The sequence below is a fragment of the Microcebus murinus genome, chromosome 18 (assembly GCF_040939455.1).
Source record: "Microcebus murinus isolate Inina chromosome 18, M.murinus_Inina_mat1.0, whole genome shotgun sequence".
Lineage (NCBI taxonomy): Eukaryota > Metazoa > Chordata > Mammalia > Primates > Cheirogaleidae > Microcebus > Microcebus murinus.
The window spans coordinates 34,653,302-34,671,217 of NC_134121.1; the positions used below are offsets into that span (position 1 = coordinate 34,653,302).

The window sequence follows — 17,916 nt, forward strand, 5'->3', positions numbered from 1 at the left end:
ATCTCCAGAAATTTCTTTTATAGAGATGGGACCAAAAATAACATGTTCTCGCACCTATTTCCACAAGATATTAAACAATAACATCCAATGGGAGTTAAATAGCATCTTAAGACTATTTGAGAGATTTTTAGTATTTTAGTCACAACTGTCACATGGAGAATTTAATCAGTGGCCATAGTCTGCAAAAAGCACTTAAATATTCTTACCTTAAATTTGATAAAGGAGCAGAATTATCAGAAAATATTTCTTGAATAGCCTAGCAACAAACAAGATGGTGAAGGAGATACATAAGTTTGACAGTTTTTTAAAAAATGTCTTTATTTGCTTAACTAATAATCTCCCCTCCCCATTGATTAAACAGATGTTTCTGTTATGTGGGGTCAGAGAAATCAGTTATATTAACATGAAATTCTACTCAGAAATATTATAGCTATAAAAACACTTCTTTATATTTATCTAATAATGTTTATACAGTATCAGAATTTTTAGGAAAATATTCATTAAAACATAGTATATATTTGGGATCATGTTACTCTGTCCCAATTATTTCTCTTAATAATCTATATAACATTAGCTGGTCTCTTCATCGTCTAAGCAATTTAAAATCTTATAAGTTAGCATTGCTATTTGGAGACCAGAGGATGTTTCACTAGCCACCAAACACCATGATATTAATGTATATGTGAGTTGCCTATATTTCTTAAAAGTGGACATAATGTAATATAACAGAAAAACTTACCTCTACAAAATGAAGAAGCTTTTCAGTGGATTCCTCAAAAGTTTTTCGAGCCATTTCTGATTTTCGCAATTGGCAGTCAAGTACTGTTATTCTCTTTCTTAAATCCTGAACATTTTCCTAGACAGATATCAAAAAGAGTATCTTACACATTTCTTCTCTTTTATATTACTGGTCCCTATTCAATTTTTATAAACTAATATTCAATATTACCACATCATATATTTCCTCTCTTACTGGACATATCTTTTGATTTAGGGAAGCATGTAACTAATTGCATATTTAAAAGTTAATTCACATGAGGCAAGGATGCCGCAAGTTTTATGAGATAAGCTGCATCTGACTGTATTGATTCTTAGAGTAAATACATTTAAATTAGTTCATAATTTTGGGAGGCAATATATCTTACCAGATGCTGACAGAAATCCCTATTAGTATAGCACAACTAAAAATGCTGAAGATACACACACACACACACACACACACACACATATATATATATATAATGCAATATAATCCAATTAAAATGAAGCTGGCAAGTAAGTAAAGGAATTCCATGGAGATAAGCAACAGCAATGCTGGGTGAACCCACTGTGGTAAGAGAGGGCTGAAGCATAATTTGCTCTGATCTCTGGTGGCCTATAGTTTGGGGTTTGATCAGGCACAAATGGCAAACAAAAGAACTTTAATGGGTGAAGTAGGAAGAAATAAACTTCACAAAGGTAAACAGTGTTTAGATTTTGGCCCTACTGAGTGAGTAAAAAAAAAAAAGTGTCTACTGACTAATTCTTAACCACAAGACTCCACTCATGCAAGTTTAGGGCCAGAATTTTTATTACCTGTGTGGCCTGAAAATCCATAAGCTGAAAATTTAGTTTAAATTGGTCCCAAGCTAGTAGAAGTAAACACACAAGTTCTTTGGAGAGATTTTTCAACTCAGCTCTCAAATAATTCCCATAGGTAATGTCAAAAGAACATGACCCCACACACACAAAAAAAATAACCAACACATGAGCTCCATGAGTAAAAGTCAGGTGAAGGAAACAAATTATAGGATTAGACCTATAAAGACAGAAGCGATTGGAGTGATAAGATTGAGAGTATAAACTAATTATGTTTACTATGTTTTAAATATTAAGAAGGAATTAAAAGTATAATAAGAGAAAGAAAACTATCAAAACAGATCCTCATAATATAAAAAATCAATGTCAAAAATAAAATGTAAGATAACTAAATCAGAAACTTGATTTATAGATTTAACATCAATTTAGATACAGTTGAAAAGAGAATGGGTGAACTAGATGACAGAGGTAAAGAAATTTCTCATAATGAACAAAGAAAGATAAAATTTGAAATGTGAATGAAGGAAAAGGAGGAAAAAAGGAAAACAAAAGGGAGATTTTAACATACTTTCCTGAGTAAATGATGGCTCAAGCAGACAAAAAAATTAATATGAATTGAGAAGAATTGAGCGCCCAAATTAATGGCCCTGATCTAGTGTAGTATACAAAACAATTGCATCTAATAGGTGCAGAATTCTTTTCAAGCTCACTTTAAACATTTGTGAACACCAACTACATAGTAAGCCATGAAGTAAGCATCAACAAATTTTGAAGAGTTGTTAGTTCAATAAACTAGATTCTCTGGCGGCAATACAATTAATCTTTCTGTACCTCGGTGTTCATAAATAAAGACAATTATAATGTAAATTCCATAATTTACAATATGTAAATTATTCCCAAATTAATCTATATATTTAATAAATTTTCAGTAAAAATTGGTAGAATTGATGAGTCTAAAATAGATAATAAAAGATCAAAGGTTATGTAGCCAACACATTTTCAAAAGAAAGAACAGGCAGGATGATCAGATATCAAGAATTACTGTAAAAGATATGGTAAGCAACACAGTGTGGTTTTTGCAAAGGAATATACATAGACCAATGAAAAAGAACAGAGAACTTCAAACAAATCCACACACACGTGGAATCTTGATATACAACAGCTGATTTTGTAGATCAATTAGGAAAGAAGAAGCTTTTTAGTAAATGGATAAGTGGTGATGGATAGCAGTTTGTTTATTCATTTAGAATAAACAAAGAATGAAAAGGATCGCTACCTCATACAGTGCCACAAAATCAATTGGACTGTCCATCAAATGCAGAATGGATTAGTATTGTATTCACTGTAGTATATCCAAGCAACAGAGTACAAAGAAGCAAAGAAAAGATATAAACTAGCTGTAAACTTCCAATGGATGAATTGCAAAAACAAAATGTTGTGTGAAAAAAACAAGTCAGAATGATACAAATATTTATATTTACATAAAGTTGATAAACAGGCAAAACCAACAACATATTGTTAAGGGATATATACACAGGTGGTAAAATTATCAAGAAAATGGTTAACACTGAATCTAGGAAAGTCTCTGAGGATAAGGGAATGGGATGTAATTGGAGAGGAAAATTGTGGCTTCAAAGGTGTTAGTAATGTTTTATTTCTTAAGCTAGAGGTGAATTTTAAAAAACCTAAAAGATAAATAAGTAAATAGATAATATAAGGAAAAAATTGTAATGAAAAACAAGAGCACTTTTGCAACAAAAAAAAATCTATGTCTTAAAAATAAATATTTGAATCCTAATTCTGTAACATATTGGTCAATGTCTCTTTAAGCAATCTCACACAATTAAAAAAAGCTTCCTTCTCTTTTTCCACTGGTATTGAGTTTGGAAAATGTTGAATGTTGAGATGCCCACGTCTAACATCTCCTTAAAAAGACTGTTTTCAGAGATAGGTTACTGGCTTAGTTCAGGATCTTGTTAAGAACAATGGCATGAGACCCCCATTATGCCAAGACAGAGAAAAACTGAATACATTATATTACCAGGCAACTTAGGACAAAAATGTTTCTAAGCTGGGAGCTAGTCAAGAGAGACTACAAATAACCCAAGCTTAAAAAAAAAAAGTTGAATAATTTCACGTGAACTTCTTTAAAGTTATATTACTTAAATGGTTGATATTCCCTTCAAAAGTAACTATAATTATTATAAAAAAGTACTTTTAATATTTGATAATTCCCAAAATATTTTCAGAATTGGGTTAATGTTATATAAAATAATCACATATATAACTGGGTCAAAAGTAAAAAAAAAAAAAAACCAAAAAAATTGTAATATTCCTAAGTATCGCTGCTTTATCAAGTAATATGTTTTCTCTTGGCCTTGTGGTATTATCAAAGTGCGATGGAAACTTCAGCTTTCTTGTGAAATTGGTTTAAATGGACGAACCAATGCCAGAAATATGTTAGTGACTTTTAAGAGCTAACCAAAGAAAATTTCAGATTTTCTTCTGTATTTTGCATTTCTAAAACTAGTTTCATTTTTACTCGGTATATTTGAATTATTTAACTCTTTTATGTTTAAATAGTCATAAGTTATTCAAATTTGCTGTATGTTCTCTTGAAGACTGATTGGATTAGGATATAGACACCTATTATGTTTATAAGTAAACAACTCATGAAGTTATAAAATATCTATTTCAATTTATTTAATTTTCTTCCTTATGTCAGTAAAGTAAAAATATATATGTCTGTTATAGTTTTTGAAGCCTATTCAATGAATATAGTATGTATTATGTAAAAAAAATTCACATAAAATTCACATTGCCTTGTGTAAAGCATTCAGGATCTTGCTATTGAAATTGGAAGCTCTATTTGAGACTAATTTACTACACCTTACATTTTAAAAAAAGAAAAAAGAAATTCAAACTTTCTTCCCATTAATTATCTTGGGTCTTAGGCAAAAATTCTTTAGCTTTCATACTTCCTTGAGTATTCTAATGAAAGAACAAAACCTACCCCCTAGACCCCCCTCGTTCCATCCCCACAGACAAATTAGCAAGTTTAGAAACAGAAAGGAAAAAAACCCAATGTAATCAATTAAATGTAAAATTAGTTCCAGGACTTAATGCAGAGCTTAACAGTGTTGACCAATGACCTATTTTGGCACATGCTTTTTCCATCCCACAGCTATCTGGATAAAGGAAGGCTCAAGACCTTCACATTACTCCCATCACGACACATCATCCTATCATTGAATAATAGAAGACAAACACTGACCTAGTTTAGAAGTGCAGATGAAAAGAAAATGAAAACAGGATACATGACAACGGCAAGGAAACCATGGTAACTAGAAGACTGTTTTGCTTACTTTATTTTGGTCAGAATAATCAGCAAGCTGAGCCTTTAGCTCTGTAATCTCGGCCTCTAACAGACGGATCACTTCTTCATAGTCCATTTCCATTCCGTGTGCCTGCCTCTGTGCAGCTTCAGCAAGATGAATCCGACTTCGCAGGGCTCTCGATTCTTCAACTACAGCTTTGGCTTCCTAAAGATTTAAAAATTAATGTCATTTAAGAAAAAACATGTAACAAATAGTACAGTGGTTTACACAAAATATTTTCCTCATTTTAGAAGTTATAATTCCAAAAAATCAATATACATAGGTTCTTCACTTCTCAATTTAGAAATTAATATTCGTGTTATTTTACTATGTGAAGCAGCCGCTTGATCTTACTTTTTCCTTTGTTGATTTCTTGGATAATTTTCAGTATGGAATCTCTTAACTTCACATACCTAGCATAACATTTTGAAAATTAGGGAAGTGGAAGAGAATGGAAAATGGAAAAGAGAAGAATAACAATTTGCTCAAAAAATAAGGGTGGGCTATAACAAAACTCAAGTAGGTGGTAGAGTTTATGTTCTAAAAAGGCTCTTGGAGTTTTATCACATGCTGCTTAGAGATTTATAGTGTTGTGGGGATTCTTCCTGGACCAAGTCTCAGGGGCTAAAGTTTTCCCCTAGACATCAGTTTAATTGCTACCATTTGACTAGAATTTAATAGCAAAATATATAGCATTATGTGTAGGATGCAATGCTTATAAGACATTTATTAAACACATTTTATGTCTAAGGTGTTTCCTGGGTCTTTTGTCATTTAATCTTCAGAACAACACTGAGAGAAAGGCATTATTAAAAATCATTTCATACATAAGCAAATAGACATTCAGAGAGGTTACATAACCTGTTCAAGAATACAGAGTAGTGCCAGAATTTGAACCCCGGTCTACCTGACACCAACATTAATGCTTTCTTTCCACCATTTTAACTCTGTCTCTAAATGACAAAACAAAACAAAACAAGACAAAACACAACAAAACAGAACAAAATAAAAAAACCTCATACACTACATTCTCCACCTTGGGAAGAGGATAGAGTAGCCAAAACCACGTTTTCTCTCAAAATGTACCTTGGGGGTAGGGAAAATATGTATCTTGCTGCTAGGTCAAAGACAGTATACAAATATAATTTAACATGGCAGTTATATTGTAAAGCATTTCTTTTTCTTTACTTGATGCAGAAATCTCTTCTCTGCAGTAGAACTTTCTGCTCCAATTGCCATGGCTAATATTAAACTATAGCTATTTTAATTTTTCTGGAGCTGTTATGGGACACTTGCATTTGTTTGAGCTAAATACATTTGAAGTGCTGGGAGGCTTAGGAATATGGACATATTCTTAAGGGTCAGTTTTTCATTCATACATTCAATAATGATTTATTAAGTATTTATTACGTGTCAGGTTCTGTTTCAGATACTGGGAATAGACAAAAATCCTTCCCTCTTGCCCTTCAGAATTTACATTCTAGTTTGGGGAGATAGTAAATTAGGGATTATCAGTGAAGATCTCATTGAGAAGATATCTGATTAGAGACCTGCAGGAGGAATGGAGCCATGATTGCCGAGGAAGAGCCTTCCAGGCAGAGGGAACTGTTGGTGCAAAGGTCCTGAAGTGGGACTGTGCCTTGCACAGTCAGAGAACAGCAAGGGGACCAGGCTGGCAGAGGTGGAAATAGTAGGGGACAGGAATAGGAGAGTAGGAAGACATGAGGACAGAGTGGTAACAGGAGTAAGTGTAGAGATGGGGGTAGAGGAGAGTGGAGTGGCAGATCTTAAGGGAATTTGTAGGCCATTTTAAGAACTTTGGTTTTACTCAGGGTGAGCTGGGAAGTGATTGGAGGTTTTGAGCAGAGAATTGATGTGGCTTGGCTAAAATATTAAAAGGATTACTTTTGCTGTTGTGTTTAGAGAAGACTGTATGGAGTGGGCAAAGGTGGAAGCTGGGAGAAGAGGAAGGGGACAGGCAAAAATCAGTTGTGGCTTGAACAAGGGTGACAGTGGTGGAGATAATGTGAAGTGGTTAGATTCTAAATATAGCTTGAATGTAGAGCCAATGGGATAGTTCATCAACAGCATTTATTTAGCAGCTAGTGAATCTAGACAACAATGTTGTATGACAAACATGCAAAGAGGTAAAACATATGTTCCCTTTTTCTGGCTCAGCTTAGAATGTGAAGTATGACTTAGATAAATAGATCAAGAGAGGAGAATATGTTAGACAAAAAGAATAATGTGAACAAAGGAAGAGTGAGGAGAAGGAATGTGGCACATTTGAGAAACAAAACCAGACCAATTTTGACTGTAGTAGAGGCTTCCTGTAGGGGAGTAATGGATAAAAAATGCTGGGAAGAGGGAGGGAAAGAGCCCGGACTGGTAGAAATGGCATGACAGGCAAAGGAGCTTAAATCTGCGGACATCTTGAAGCCTTGTGAGCAGAAAATGATATGAGAAAGTACTTTAGAAAGCTAAATCCAGCAGCAGGGTGCAGGATGGAGAGATGTGGCCAACCAACTGAATTTTATACCCTTGATTTAAAGAACTTTATTTCCTTGTATCTGAAAGTAATTGTCTTGTAATAAAAGGGAAGACCTAAAAGATATTTCTTTCTTTTAGAAAAAAAAATATCTGGGAAAGAAAGGGGCATCTACTTAGTCTACTATATCAGTCGGTTCAATCCAGGTTATCCAGAGCGTCACCAGTGCAATAGCTGGATCACCTTCACACCAGACTGTTGCCGGGCACACAGGAGAAAAAGGCTTACCATGTGCCAGAACTGTTCTGGGTGTTTTACAGGCCTCGACTTGGTTAATCTGCACACTACTATGTGGAGTATGTCTATTATTATTCTCCTATTATTACCCTCATTTTATGGATAGGACATTGATGCACAGAAAGGTTAAGTGACTTACTCAGAACCACAAACCTAATGAGTGGCAGAGCTAGGATCTGAATCCAGGCAGTCTCATTACAAAGTTCTTGGCTACTGTGCCATATTACCTCACCAACTACAGAAAATGTTAAAACAAAAATCACTTGTAGATGACAATCTCATTAGTGCCCAGCCCTGTATGAGCTTAGGATGCGGCCATTATAGCAGACTCAAACATATTTGAGGCTGTTAAAGAGCTCCCCATTTTCCATTCAATCAAGCTTAAAAAAATATTGCCTCTGAAGAGAAAGAGGAGGGGCAGAAAATTCTCCATAGCTGCAATGAAGAATAACTAATTTGATGATTTGTCTCCTTCACACTCACTTCATGCAGCTTTTATTCCTCTATAAAAACAGCACTTTTATTTTTGTTCAAAGAATGCTAGTTAATTAAATGAAGAATCTGGATGGAATTTATATAGCCATTATAGTGCACTGATGGTAATACAGTGTGAAATGTGGTTGGGTGGTAAAAGATGCAGAGGTTTTGATGCTGAATAAATTCATGCTATTTCTTTTGTAAACGTACAACTGTCAGGCTGGTGAATGTGACCCCTTAGCAAAGCTCTAGCCCAGTTCCCACTGAATGGCTGTTTAAAAGATTAGTGCATTGAAATGATGACTCTTAGAGGAAGCAGCGAAGAAAAGATAACAGCAGTGTGCCATATTTAGCAATACAGGATCACATAAATCCATTTTCCCTTTTCCTCCCAGGCTGTCTTCTAATAAATAACTGTAAAGCCTCCTATGTCAGTAACAATTGAGCCAGAATTTTCCCAGTGCCTCACCATGAGCCTGAAATCCCATCAGGACAAATGCTGCAGTCAATTTACTGATTTACTATGTATTAGGTAGAGTTTAGTAAGTTAGATAATAAAAGAAAAACTAAGATATAATAGTAAGTTATAAAAATCCACATAAGCATTATGCTTTTTAATACTAAGCAGTACGAGCAAATGTACTAGAAGGGAGTCCTGACTTATGAAGTAAAATCTCTGACTTAAATTTTTTTTGGTGACATTGAAAAAAATGCCTTCAACTCATGCTGCCCATTTGTAAACCAAGGCTTATCTACTTCACAATTTCGTAATGAATCTTTAAGGAAGATCTGACCAAATTCTTCTTTGAAAATATAATTTGAACTAATGAAAATCACTATAGGCTATGAATACTTTGGACTTGTATTGGAACAAATAGCAGTGCCGGCTTGAACACAGAATAATATGCTATGTATTTTCCCACCACATTTTTCCCCCCAAGGTTAACGTGCTCCAGAATAAAAATCATGGGCTTTGGGTGGGACATATCTAGGTCAGAATCTTAGACTTGTGATTTTTTCCACTTTCTAGCTGTATAATTCTCTAAGACTCAGTTTGTTAATTTGTATAATGGGAAATAACAGCTATTTTCTCACAAGCAGGTTAAAGAAACTACATTCTTGGTACCATTTTTTCCCTTTCCTATTTACTACTTTGGAAAAATATACATAATCACCTATGTGATCAGAAAGCTAGACTAGATAATTTATTAAGGGTTTTCCTGAGACACTCAGTGAGTAATACCAGCTCTTGAACTTTAGAGAAGTGGTTTGGAAACACTATTTGCACGTCTTTTTTAATGTTAACAATTATGTAAAACCCTGTCCTCTCTAGTTATGACTTCTAACGGCTCCCTAAAGTAGAAGGAAAAAGCATTAACTGCAGTTGCACATTTGTAATTAGGCCAGTACATCCACATCACTAACCTTAGAAGTTCTGTAATTTTTAAGTTCATCAGTAAATCTTTCAAAATGTCAATGGCTGACAGGAGAAAAAGGAGAATGCAGAGAGATATATGTTTTAGTGCAATGTAGCTTATGCTACCAAGCCCTAAAGAATACTTCTCTTATCAGCTTCCTACATCCACTCATTGGAAAACACTTTTTGGTCCCATCACAGCTTGTGAAAAAGATTAAGGGTTACTGCAGGAAGAGGGCTGTTGAACAAAAATGTTAAAAGCAAGTTATGTCTAGTTTCCTTAACTTATGTATTTGATTTATTAAAATATGTGTAATATGCCTCTCAGTGGGTGATCTCAAAGTGTTTTGCAGATATTGATGAATGAATCTACAACTCACCCTTTCCCGCATGGACGCATTTGGGAGAAAATACGAATTCACAGAACTTTTTATATATCTTCAATATGTGCTCTCTCCTTTCTCTTTCCTTACTCCCCCTCTATGCATGCATCCAACCTACCTCTCCCCCTCCATACCTAACCAGTAATTAAGCACTGTGAAGTCTTCATTTATGATGTAATTTGTAGCTATTCCTTAATTTCCATTATTATCACCATATTACTAATTCATGTCTATCGCCTCATGCTTGGATACCAGGAAAATCAAATCAGTGATCACTCTGCCTACTGTATTCTTCACTGTAATGTAGTCTACATACTTCTGAAAGGAATGATTTTCCCAAAATATTGCTTAAGTTCCACCGTAGGTAACCAACCTAAGTAAATGGTACATGATAAACACATCCTGACTCTCCATACTTCAAAGTTCTCTTCTACCTATTCTAAACAACCTTTCTAGCTTTAGTACACTCAACTCTTTTACATGATTACATATTTACTATGTATTAGGTAGAGTTTAATTCAGTTTAGTAAGTTAGATAATAAAAGAAAAACTAAGATATAATAGTAAATTATAACAATTTACTATTATACTACTACAAGTACCTTAACTTAACTGCATTTCCTAGACTAAACTCTCCTATACCCAAGATGCTTTTGGCCACATTATTCCATTAGGTATATACCCTTTTCCTCTTTTTTCCCTTCATCTAGTTCTCACTTGTCCTTCAAAATCTACCTCTGTCCACTTAGTATAAATGATCTTTTCCTCCTTTTAATCTTTTATAATATCTGTCGTCTGTAATGAATTACATACTAAGTATCTCCTACTGCTTTCTCCTACTGCTATCTTGAACTGTCATTAAAATATTTTATTACCTAACTTTCTAAAATCAAAGGGTCTTGACGGCCCAAATTAGAACACAAGATGTCTGAGAATAAAAACCTTATCAAATATGGGCAGGTGTTCCACTTAACATAAAAATGAGATATAACTGAGTTGACAAACCATGAAAATGACTATTTCATTTTTCATATATAATAATTGCCTTAGAGAACTTTATTAGGTAAGAAGTTTTCATAGGGAATTCTTTCATAAAAGGTTTCAGTTTTATGAGAATATTAGTTGAACTATATTTAATTTAATGATTACAATAACAACCACAAACCACACTATGAGAAACACCATATAATAAAAAGCAAATGATTTCAATATACTCTCTTTATGAATTAAAAATTCTTCTATGGTGTTTATCAAGCAAATGAGATTATATCAAAACTAAGTGGAATAAATAAAATATCACAGTTAAAAAAGTACAGTTATACTTGTTTGACAATTTTATTCTTGTTTTTTCATTAAATATGAGATTTAAAAAGTATGCACATTAATTTATATTTCCTTAAAAATTACAATTTTCCATCATGAGTTAATATAGTGCATGCTCTCAAGAACTACATAATCTTAAAGGTTCTTTCTAATCCCATTCAATCCTTGATTCCTCAATTTAAGTAGCAACACCTCTTTATAAAGTGTGTAATAAAGATAAGTATCAGTAAGTTTAAGAAACAAAGATTTTCTTTAGTTTGTATGAGAAAGCAAAATCCTCATTTTACAAAGGAAGACTGGTTAAGCTTTTTGGAAGAAAAGCAGGTCAATCAAATTATAATTAGCTCTAATTAATTCTCTCAAGAGTTGTCAACTTCTTTACCTGCAGCTGCCTCACTCCCCAAAAGGTGCAAAATTGATTTCTGCCTCTCAATGAACATCAAAGAAAATCAAAGAAACAATTTTCAATCTCCTTTATAAAGAGAAGTCTTTAAACAAAGACAGACACACAGTATATCTATCTGATAAATTTTATCATGTGAAACTTCTTCACAATATAAATATTAATTAGTTAAAACCCTGTTTTGATAATATATTTAACCCTGAACATGTGTTTTCCGGCTTAATGAAGGTTGACATAAGAAACTATTTTTCTAATTCTCCAATTCTGATTCACAGGATTGGAAAGTTCCTTTCAAAATTGGAATTTAAACTATCTTCATTGAAACGTGGTATATAGCTCAAAGGCTACTTTTTAAAGATATTAAACATTTAGAATTCATCTGAAGTTGTGGTTTAAAGGAGATTTGTCTTCAAAACAGAAATGTATTCCTTCAAAATTAACCTTTAGGAGTTTAACTAAAGTGGAATCAAAATTTTATCAAATTTTGTTTTGGAGGAACTTGACCAAGAATTCTAAATTTGAAGCTAGATATAATAAGATCTAAATAAAAAGATATTTAAGTTTGATTTGGAAGACTAAATCAGTGAGAACTGGTAAGCGAATTCTGAAATAAAAACAAGAAGAAAGAAAGAAACAAACAAGATGAGACATAGCCCAAGTTTAAGGCTAATACAGAAAGCTACAATAGTTGGCACCAGTCAAAGATGATTTAGATAAAATAGTCATTCACCCAATAAATAGTTATTGACAAAGAAACTGGAAATACCAGATAGCCTCAAACAGACCCTAGATTATGTAAGAATTTAATATATGATAATGGTGATACCACAAAACAATAACTGATTATGACAACAAACTATCTGGGGAAAAAAAGAGTATAAAGTATAGACCCTCATTTCATGCCATATATCAAACAAAATATTTTTTCAGACGGGTTAAAGAAAGAAAGATGTGGGAGGGATATAGGTAAGCATATATCTGAAATATGGCTAGGAATGAACTTTTAAAAAGTTATAAAAAAGGAGAAGTCATAAAGAAAAAAATTCGATAACACAAAAACACCTATGTTTAAAAACCATTAAAAAATTAGAAAGGTGATTTGTAGACAGGGGAAAATATCTGCCCCAGAATTGGTAGAATTAGGGTTAATAACTTTAGGATATAAAGAGATCTTAGAAATTGAGGTGAGGCAAAGGGAAAAACAGTGATTAAGTAGCGGGAAGAGGAAAAAGCAGGAGTGGGAAGGAGATACAGATAAGATAAAGGGCACATAACAGGGGTATCAGAATGTCACTAGTGACCACATTAGGAAATCAGTTGCCTTCATGCTGGAAACTCAGACTTGTGGGGGGAGGGGGGGAAAGGGCATTTATTGAAACCTTAAAATCTGTGCCCCCATAATATGCCGAAATAAAAAAATATATATATTAAAAAAAATACTGAAGAACTGTGATGGTGTTCACAATTTAACTTGAATTTGGTTATAGACAGTCTTTGGTACCTAACATGGATGACAATGAATCAAAGTACAGTATTCTCGAATACAGTGATATAGTTATGTGGGGTTGGTCATGGTTAGAGAAGTCTTGTTTTCAACTTTAAAATAGTTTGTGAATAAATCATCTGATACAATGTCATGATTCCCATATTGATATGAGCACTAAAAGTGTCTCTCACATAGTAAACTGCCAAGATAAGAGTTTTATAGTATTAACTGCCTTATCACTACTTCCTCCTTAGGTAAAATTTACTAGTTTGTCAGTAAATAAATATATATATTTATTCTAACATTAAGAAACATAAATGTTTGGCTTCTACATAGATGTTTAAAATATACTCTGAAAGGTGTTCTCTTAGTAACTGACTAACGGAATTTTAAAGATGTGTATTTGTTTTTAAATAAGGAAAATTATAGGGAATAATGCCTACTTTTGTATACAAATATGGCTCTGACTACTCATCACTTATAGGGAACTTATTATGAAATGCTTTCTAGGAAGTGATGGTTTTGCTCTATTTTTCTTTTTTTTCTCTCTAGATTGATAGTTCCTTGTAGATTATATGTTTAATGTTCATTGTGCCTCCATATAAAAACAGGCATTTAATAAATGTTTCTTAAATTTTCTTGCCAAGTCTCTCATATGAGTTGCTATAGGCATGTGTGATACAATTGATGAGAAAGTGTGGCATGCTCCCTGAACAGTCAGAAAGTAAGTGGCTCACCGTATGGAATCTAGAACCTCAGAGCATCATCAGTTCTAACTAGGCCAACTGACTACAGGCAATCATCAAGTGGAAGGTTCCTATAAAGAATAAGATTATTTCTCTTCCAAATTCTTCTAACACTGAAAATTCTGTGATTCTAAATTAAAATGAGATGTACATTATAAATAGGATAATAAAATTTCTCTCAGAATCCTTAAAGTGGTAAGACATTTTCTACATTAAAAAGACAATTATTTGCAAATGGGAATTCTGAAATAGACACCTTTGTTTGCCAATGCTTGCTTAGAATGCTACGTTCACCTCGAGTGAATCACTAGGTATGGCTGGTGTCTGTGCAAACAGGAATGCCAACTGGGCTCTCCAAAACCTGTCCTGGTGTTCCCTTTTCAAGCAAGCTGTCTTCACCTTAGGTGGTTCCTTGGGCAGAGTATAATGGTGGAGAATACAGGAGTCATTTTCTCAATCACAAAAAGGGGAATTAATGTTGAAAAATAAACCAAACTAAATTTGTTTAATAAGTTTCTTCAATCAGATTGCTGTCTGTCATCATAATATCTTTATAATTTCTTTTCTCAAAAGGTTTTTTTTTCTTTTTAAAAGACCATTTAAGATAATTGTGGATTTACATATAATTGCAAGAAATAATACATAGAGGTCCCATACACTCTTCATCCAGACTCTCCCAATCTTACATTACTGTAGTAGAATATGACAAGCAGGAATACAGTCCACTAACTCTATTTAAATTTAACCCATTTTATATGCACTCACCAATAAAAAGGAGCAACCTATGGATATATACAACAATATGGATGGATCTCAAGGCAATTATGCTGAATAAAAAGAGCCAATCCCCCAAAGTGAAACACTATATGATTCCATTTATATAACATTCTTTTTGTTTTGAGATAGGGTCTTGCCCTGTCACCCACCCTGTAGTTTAGTGGTGTGATCATAGCTCACTGCAGCCTCAAACTCCCGGGCTCAAGTGATCCTCCTGCTTCAGCCTCCTGAGTGTCTGAGACTACAAGCAGGTGCCATCACACATGGCTAATACATAACATTCTTGAAATAGCAAAATTATGGAGATAGAGAATAGATTAGGGGTTGCTAGGCATTAGGGAAGCAGGTAGAAGGAAGTGATTGTGGCTACAAAAGAGCAGCATCAAAAATCTTCATAAAGAGGGTTTTTTGGTATTTCTTTTTTTGAGACCGGGTCTCACTTTATTGCTCAGGGTAGAGTGCAGTGGTGTCATCATAGCTCCCTGCAGCCTCAAATTCCTGGGCTCAAGTGATCCTTCTGCCTCAGTCTCCTAGGACAATAGGTGTGCACCACCACCCCTAGCTAATTTGTAAAGAGGGTTTTTAATAGAAAATAAAAGTTGTCATTCTGAGGTCACATGTGACCACCAGAAATAAAAACAAATATTTTACTATAGGATGCTTTTAGAACAGAAAAGACTGACAAATCAAATATATGTATTTTTCTTCTAAAGATGAAATAGCATCTTAGAATACCTTCTAGTACTATGCTGAAAAACTGTTAAAAATTCAGATCACTAAAGAAGTGTAAAAAGAATGGGAAGTCATATTAATTCTAAAAATTAGAGGCTCTACCATTTCTTAAATAAATACACAAAGGAACACAATCTTTAAAAGTGCAGAAGTGTGAGTACTACTTAAGTAATCACTTATTGTTGTTCTTTTAAAGATACATTTAATTCGTTCTTAAGGTTTCCTTTGTTGCTTCATCCATAAACTAAGATAGCTCACGTGTCAGCTGCACCAGCTGTTACTAAGTTCATGTCCAACCTTGACTGTCCACAGAGAATCCTGTGTTGATTCGACCTTACATTTCTGCGTCAGGACTGTATGCTCTCCTCAGGCATTCAACCCAATCTTTGCCCAGGTGAGGCCAACTACAACTGGGCTTATCTGAACCTAGAGAAGTTGCCAAATGAACAATTTCCCATGTTTCTTTAGGGCAAAGACTGGTTCAGACAAGCTAAATATTTTGGCTTTGGACTGTTCACCAATTCATTGCTGCCTTAGGTCATAACACTACGCTGAAAGAAACCTTAAAAACAACTTAAATGTGAGAGTAGGTTTTAGAAAGTTGTTGATCAAAGGAAATTGCTAGAACAGCCCATGCCTGTTAAAAGTTGTTAGAACATGAAGAAAAAAATAACAAGTATAATTTCATGGGAAATTGTGCTCATGATTTTAAACAGTAAGGCTGGGTTATTCTGTAAGACATAAAAACTCATCAAAAAATACTTAAGTTTTAGAGAACAGTACAGCCAATTCTTTACAAGACAGTAAGTATTCTGGTAGCTATCCCTGGTTGAGAAAAACAGGCCTGATCCTTCTAGTGAAAAAGGAGGCCTTCAACAGCTTGTTCTTTCCTTTTATTTATTAATTTCCTTCCTTTCCCTTCCTTTCTCCCATTCTCTCTTTTAGTTCTTTATTGCTTTCTTTTCAGGCCACTACACTAGATAAAGGTATGTGAATTTCCATAATTTAAAATAGCTAATGAGCCTTCAAAAGGGGGGATTATCGGTCAGGCAAGGTGGCTCATAACCTCCAATCCCAGCGCTTTGTGAGGCAGAGGTAGGAGGATCCCTTGAGGCTACGAGTTGAAGACCAGCCTCCACAGGCAACATAGTGAAACCCAGTCTGTACAAAAAGAAAAAAAAAAAAAGCCTTGGCACTGGTCCCAGGTCCCAGGAAAGGGGACCAGTTTTGTGGCAACTGTGTGCCAGAGGGGCCAGCTCAGGGTGGGGGACGGACGTAGCCCTGGGTCTCCAAGATGGTTTAGGCCTGAGAAGTCCCAGGGGAGTGGGCAGGGCCTGTCCTGGGAAGGCGGCTGGGTTGGCAGGGGCCCAGCTACCTCATGTGGCCTGCCAGGTTCCTTCTGCTGCTGTCTCCCTATGTCCTTGCTCCCTCCCAACAAACAGCGTCAATAGGTGGGAGTCTTGTCCCAGGTCCAAAATGATGAAAATAAAAATAATTTCTTCTGACTACATGGTAAGTGTTTTAAAAACATAATAAAAGGGGGATTATTGTTTTTTGGATCACGCCACTGCCTCACAATAATTCGATTAAAAATTTATTAGTGAATAAAGGATATCAAATTGTGTTCCCTCCTCTCTTTTGAAGCAACCGGTAACCATCATTGGACAACAAACTGAAGGTCAATCTAATGGTGTTTTAGTAATTAGGTTACCTATGTGTTTAAAGGATTTATATGGCATAATCATTAGTACTGTATGACAGTGTCAAAAACTTCAAAAGGATACCAAATCAAAGGGAAGAAACTTTGTCAAATTTCATACAATGTAAGTTTACAGTTTTTAAAAATTTTTAAGAGTTATATATACTCTCTATAATTTTTAAAGACTCATTAATTATAAAAAAAATCTTTAGAAAACTGGAATGGCAGTATTTTCACCAAAGCATAGAAACTTTTATTAACCAAAATCCCCTAAATAGAATAATATCCTTGTATACACAAAAAAGCTAAATGGTAAACATGGTCAGTATATCCTAAAAATAGACAATTTTAGGGTTGATTTGGGTAGTTTACTTTTTTACTGAGTGTGTGTTTATGAAATAAATAGTATTTCAGTATGTATACATGTGGGTTTGTATACACAGATATATACATGTATTTTAATTACTTTTGCTACAACTGGAAACTTTACATTAAGTACTACTCTGAATTAACACATTTTTACCCTCAATCTCATTTATCTTGTTTTGTTACTTGCATCATTACAGCCTCTCAGTTACTAAATTATAAAGTCTGACTGCTCTTTTTGCTTATTAGTGCACATTCTATCAATTATATCAAATCTGGTTGACTTTATCCTCATTGCATCTTTTGCATAGATCCCTTTGTTATATTGCCATTACCACTAAATCCTCTATTGCCTATTCTCTGGACA

General features: G+C 34.1%; 1 protein-coding gene across 4 annotated transcripts in view; it reads right to left on the bottom strand.

Moving 5' to 3' along the window:
* Positions 1–17,916, bottom strand: part of STXBP4 (syntaxin binding protein 4) — a 135,794-nt gene that overhangs the window by 65,638 nt on the left and 52,240 nt on the right. For 3 of the 4 annotated variants that reach the window (XM_012766270.2, XM_012769972.2, XM_012771525.2), the window contains 3 exons: positions 4,944–5,120; positions 740–856; positions 207–256 (listed from right to left, as the gene is read on the bottom strand). In XM_012766270.2, coding sequence (XP_012621724.2) covers positions 207–256; positions 740–856; positions 4,944–5,120 — 344 coding nt within the window. Of the gene's footprint in view, positions 1–206; positions 257–739; positions 857–4,943; positions 5,121–17,916 lie in introns of those variants that run through there. The other variant, XM_075994449.1, reaches the window with a different exon arrangement.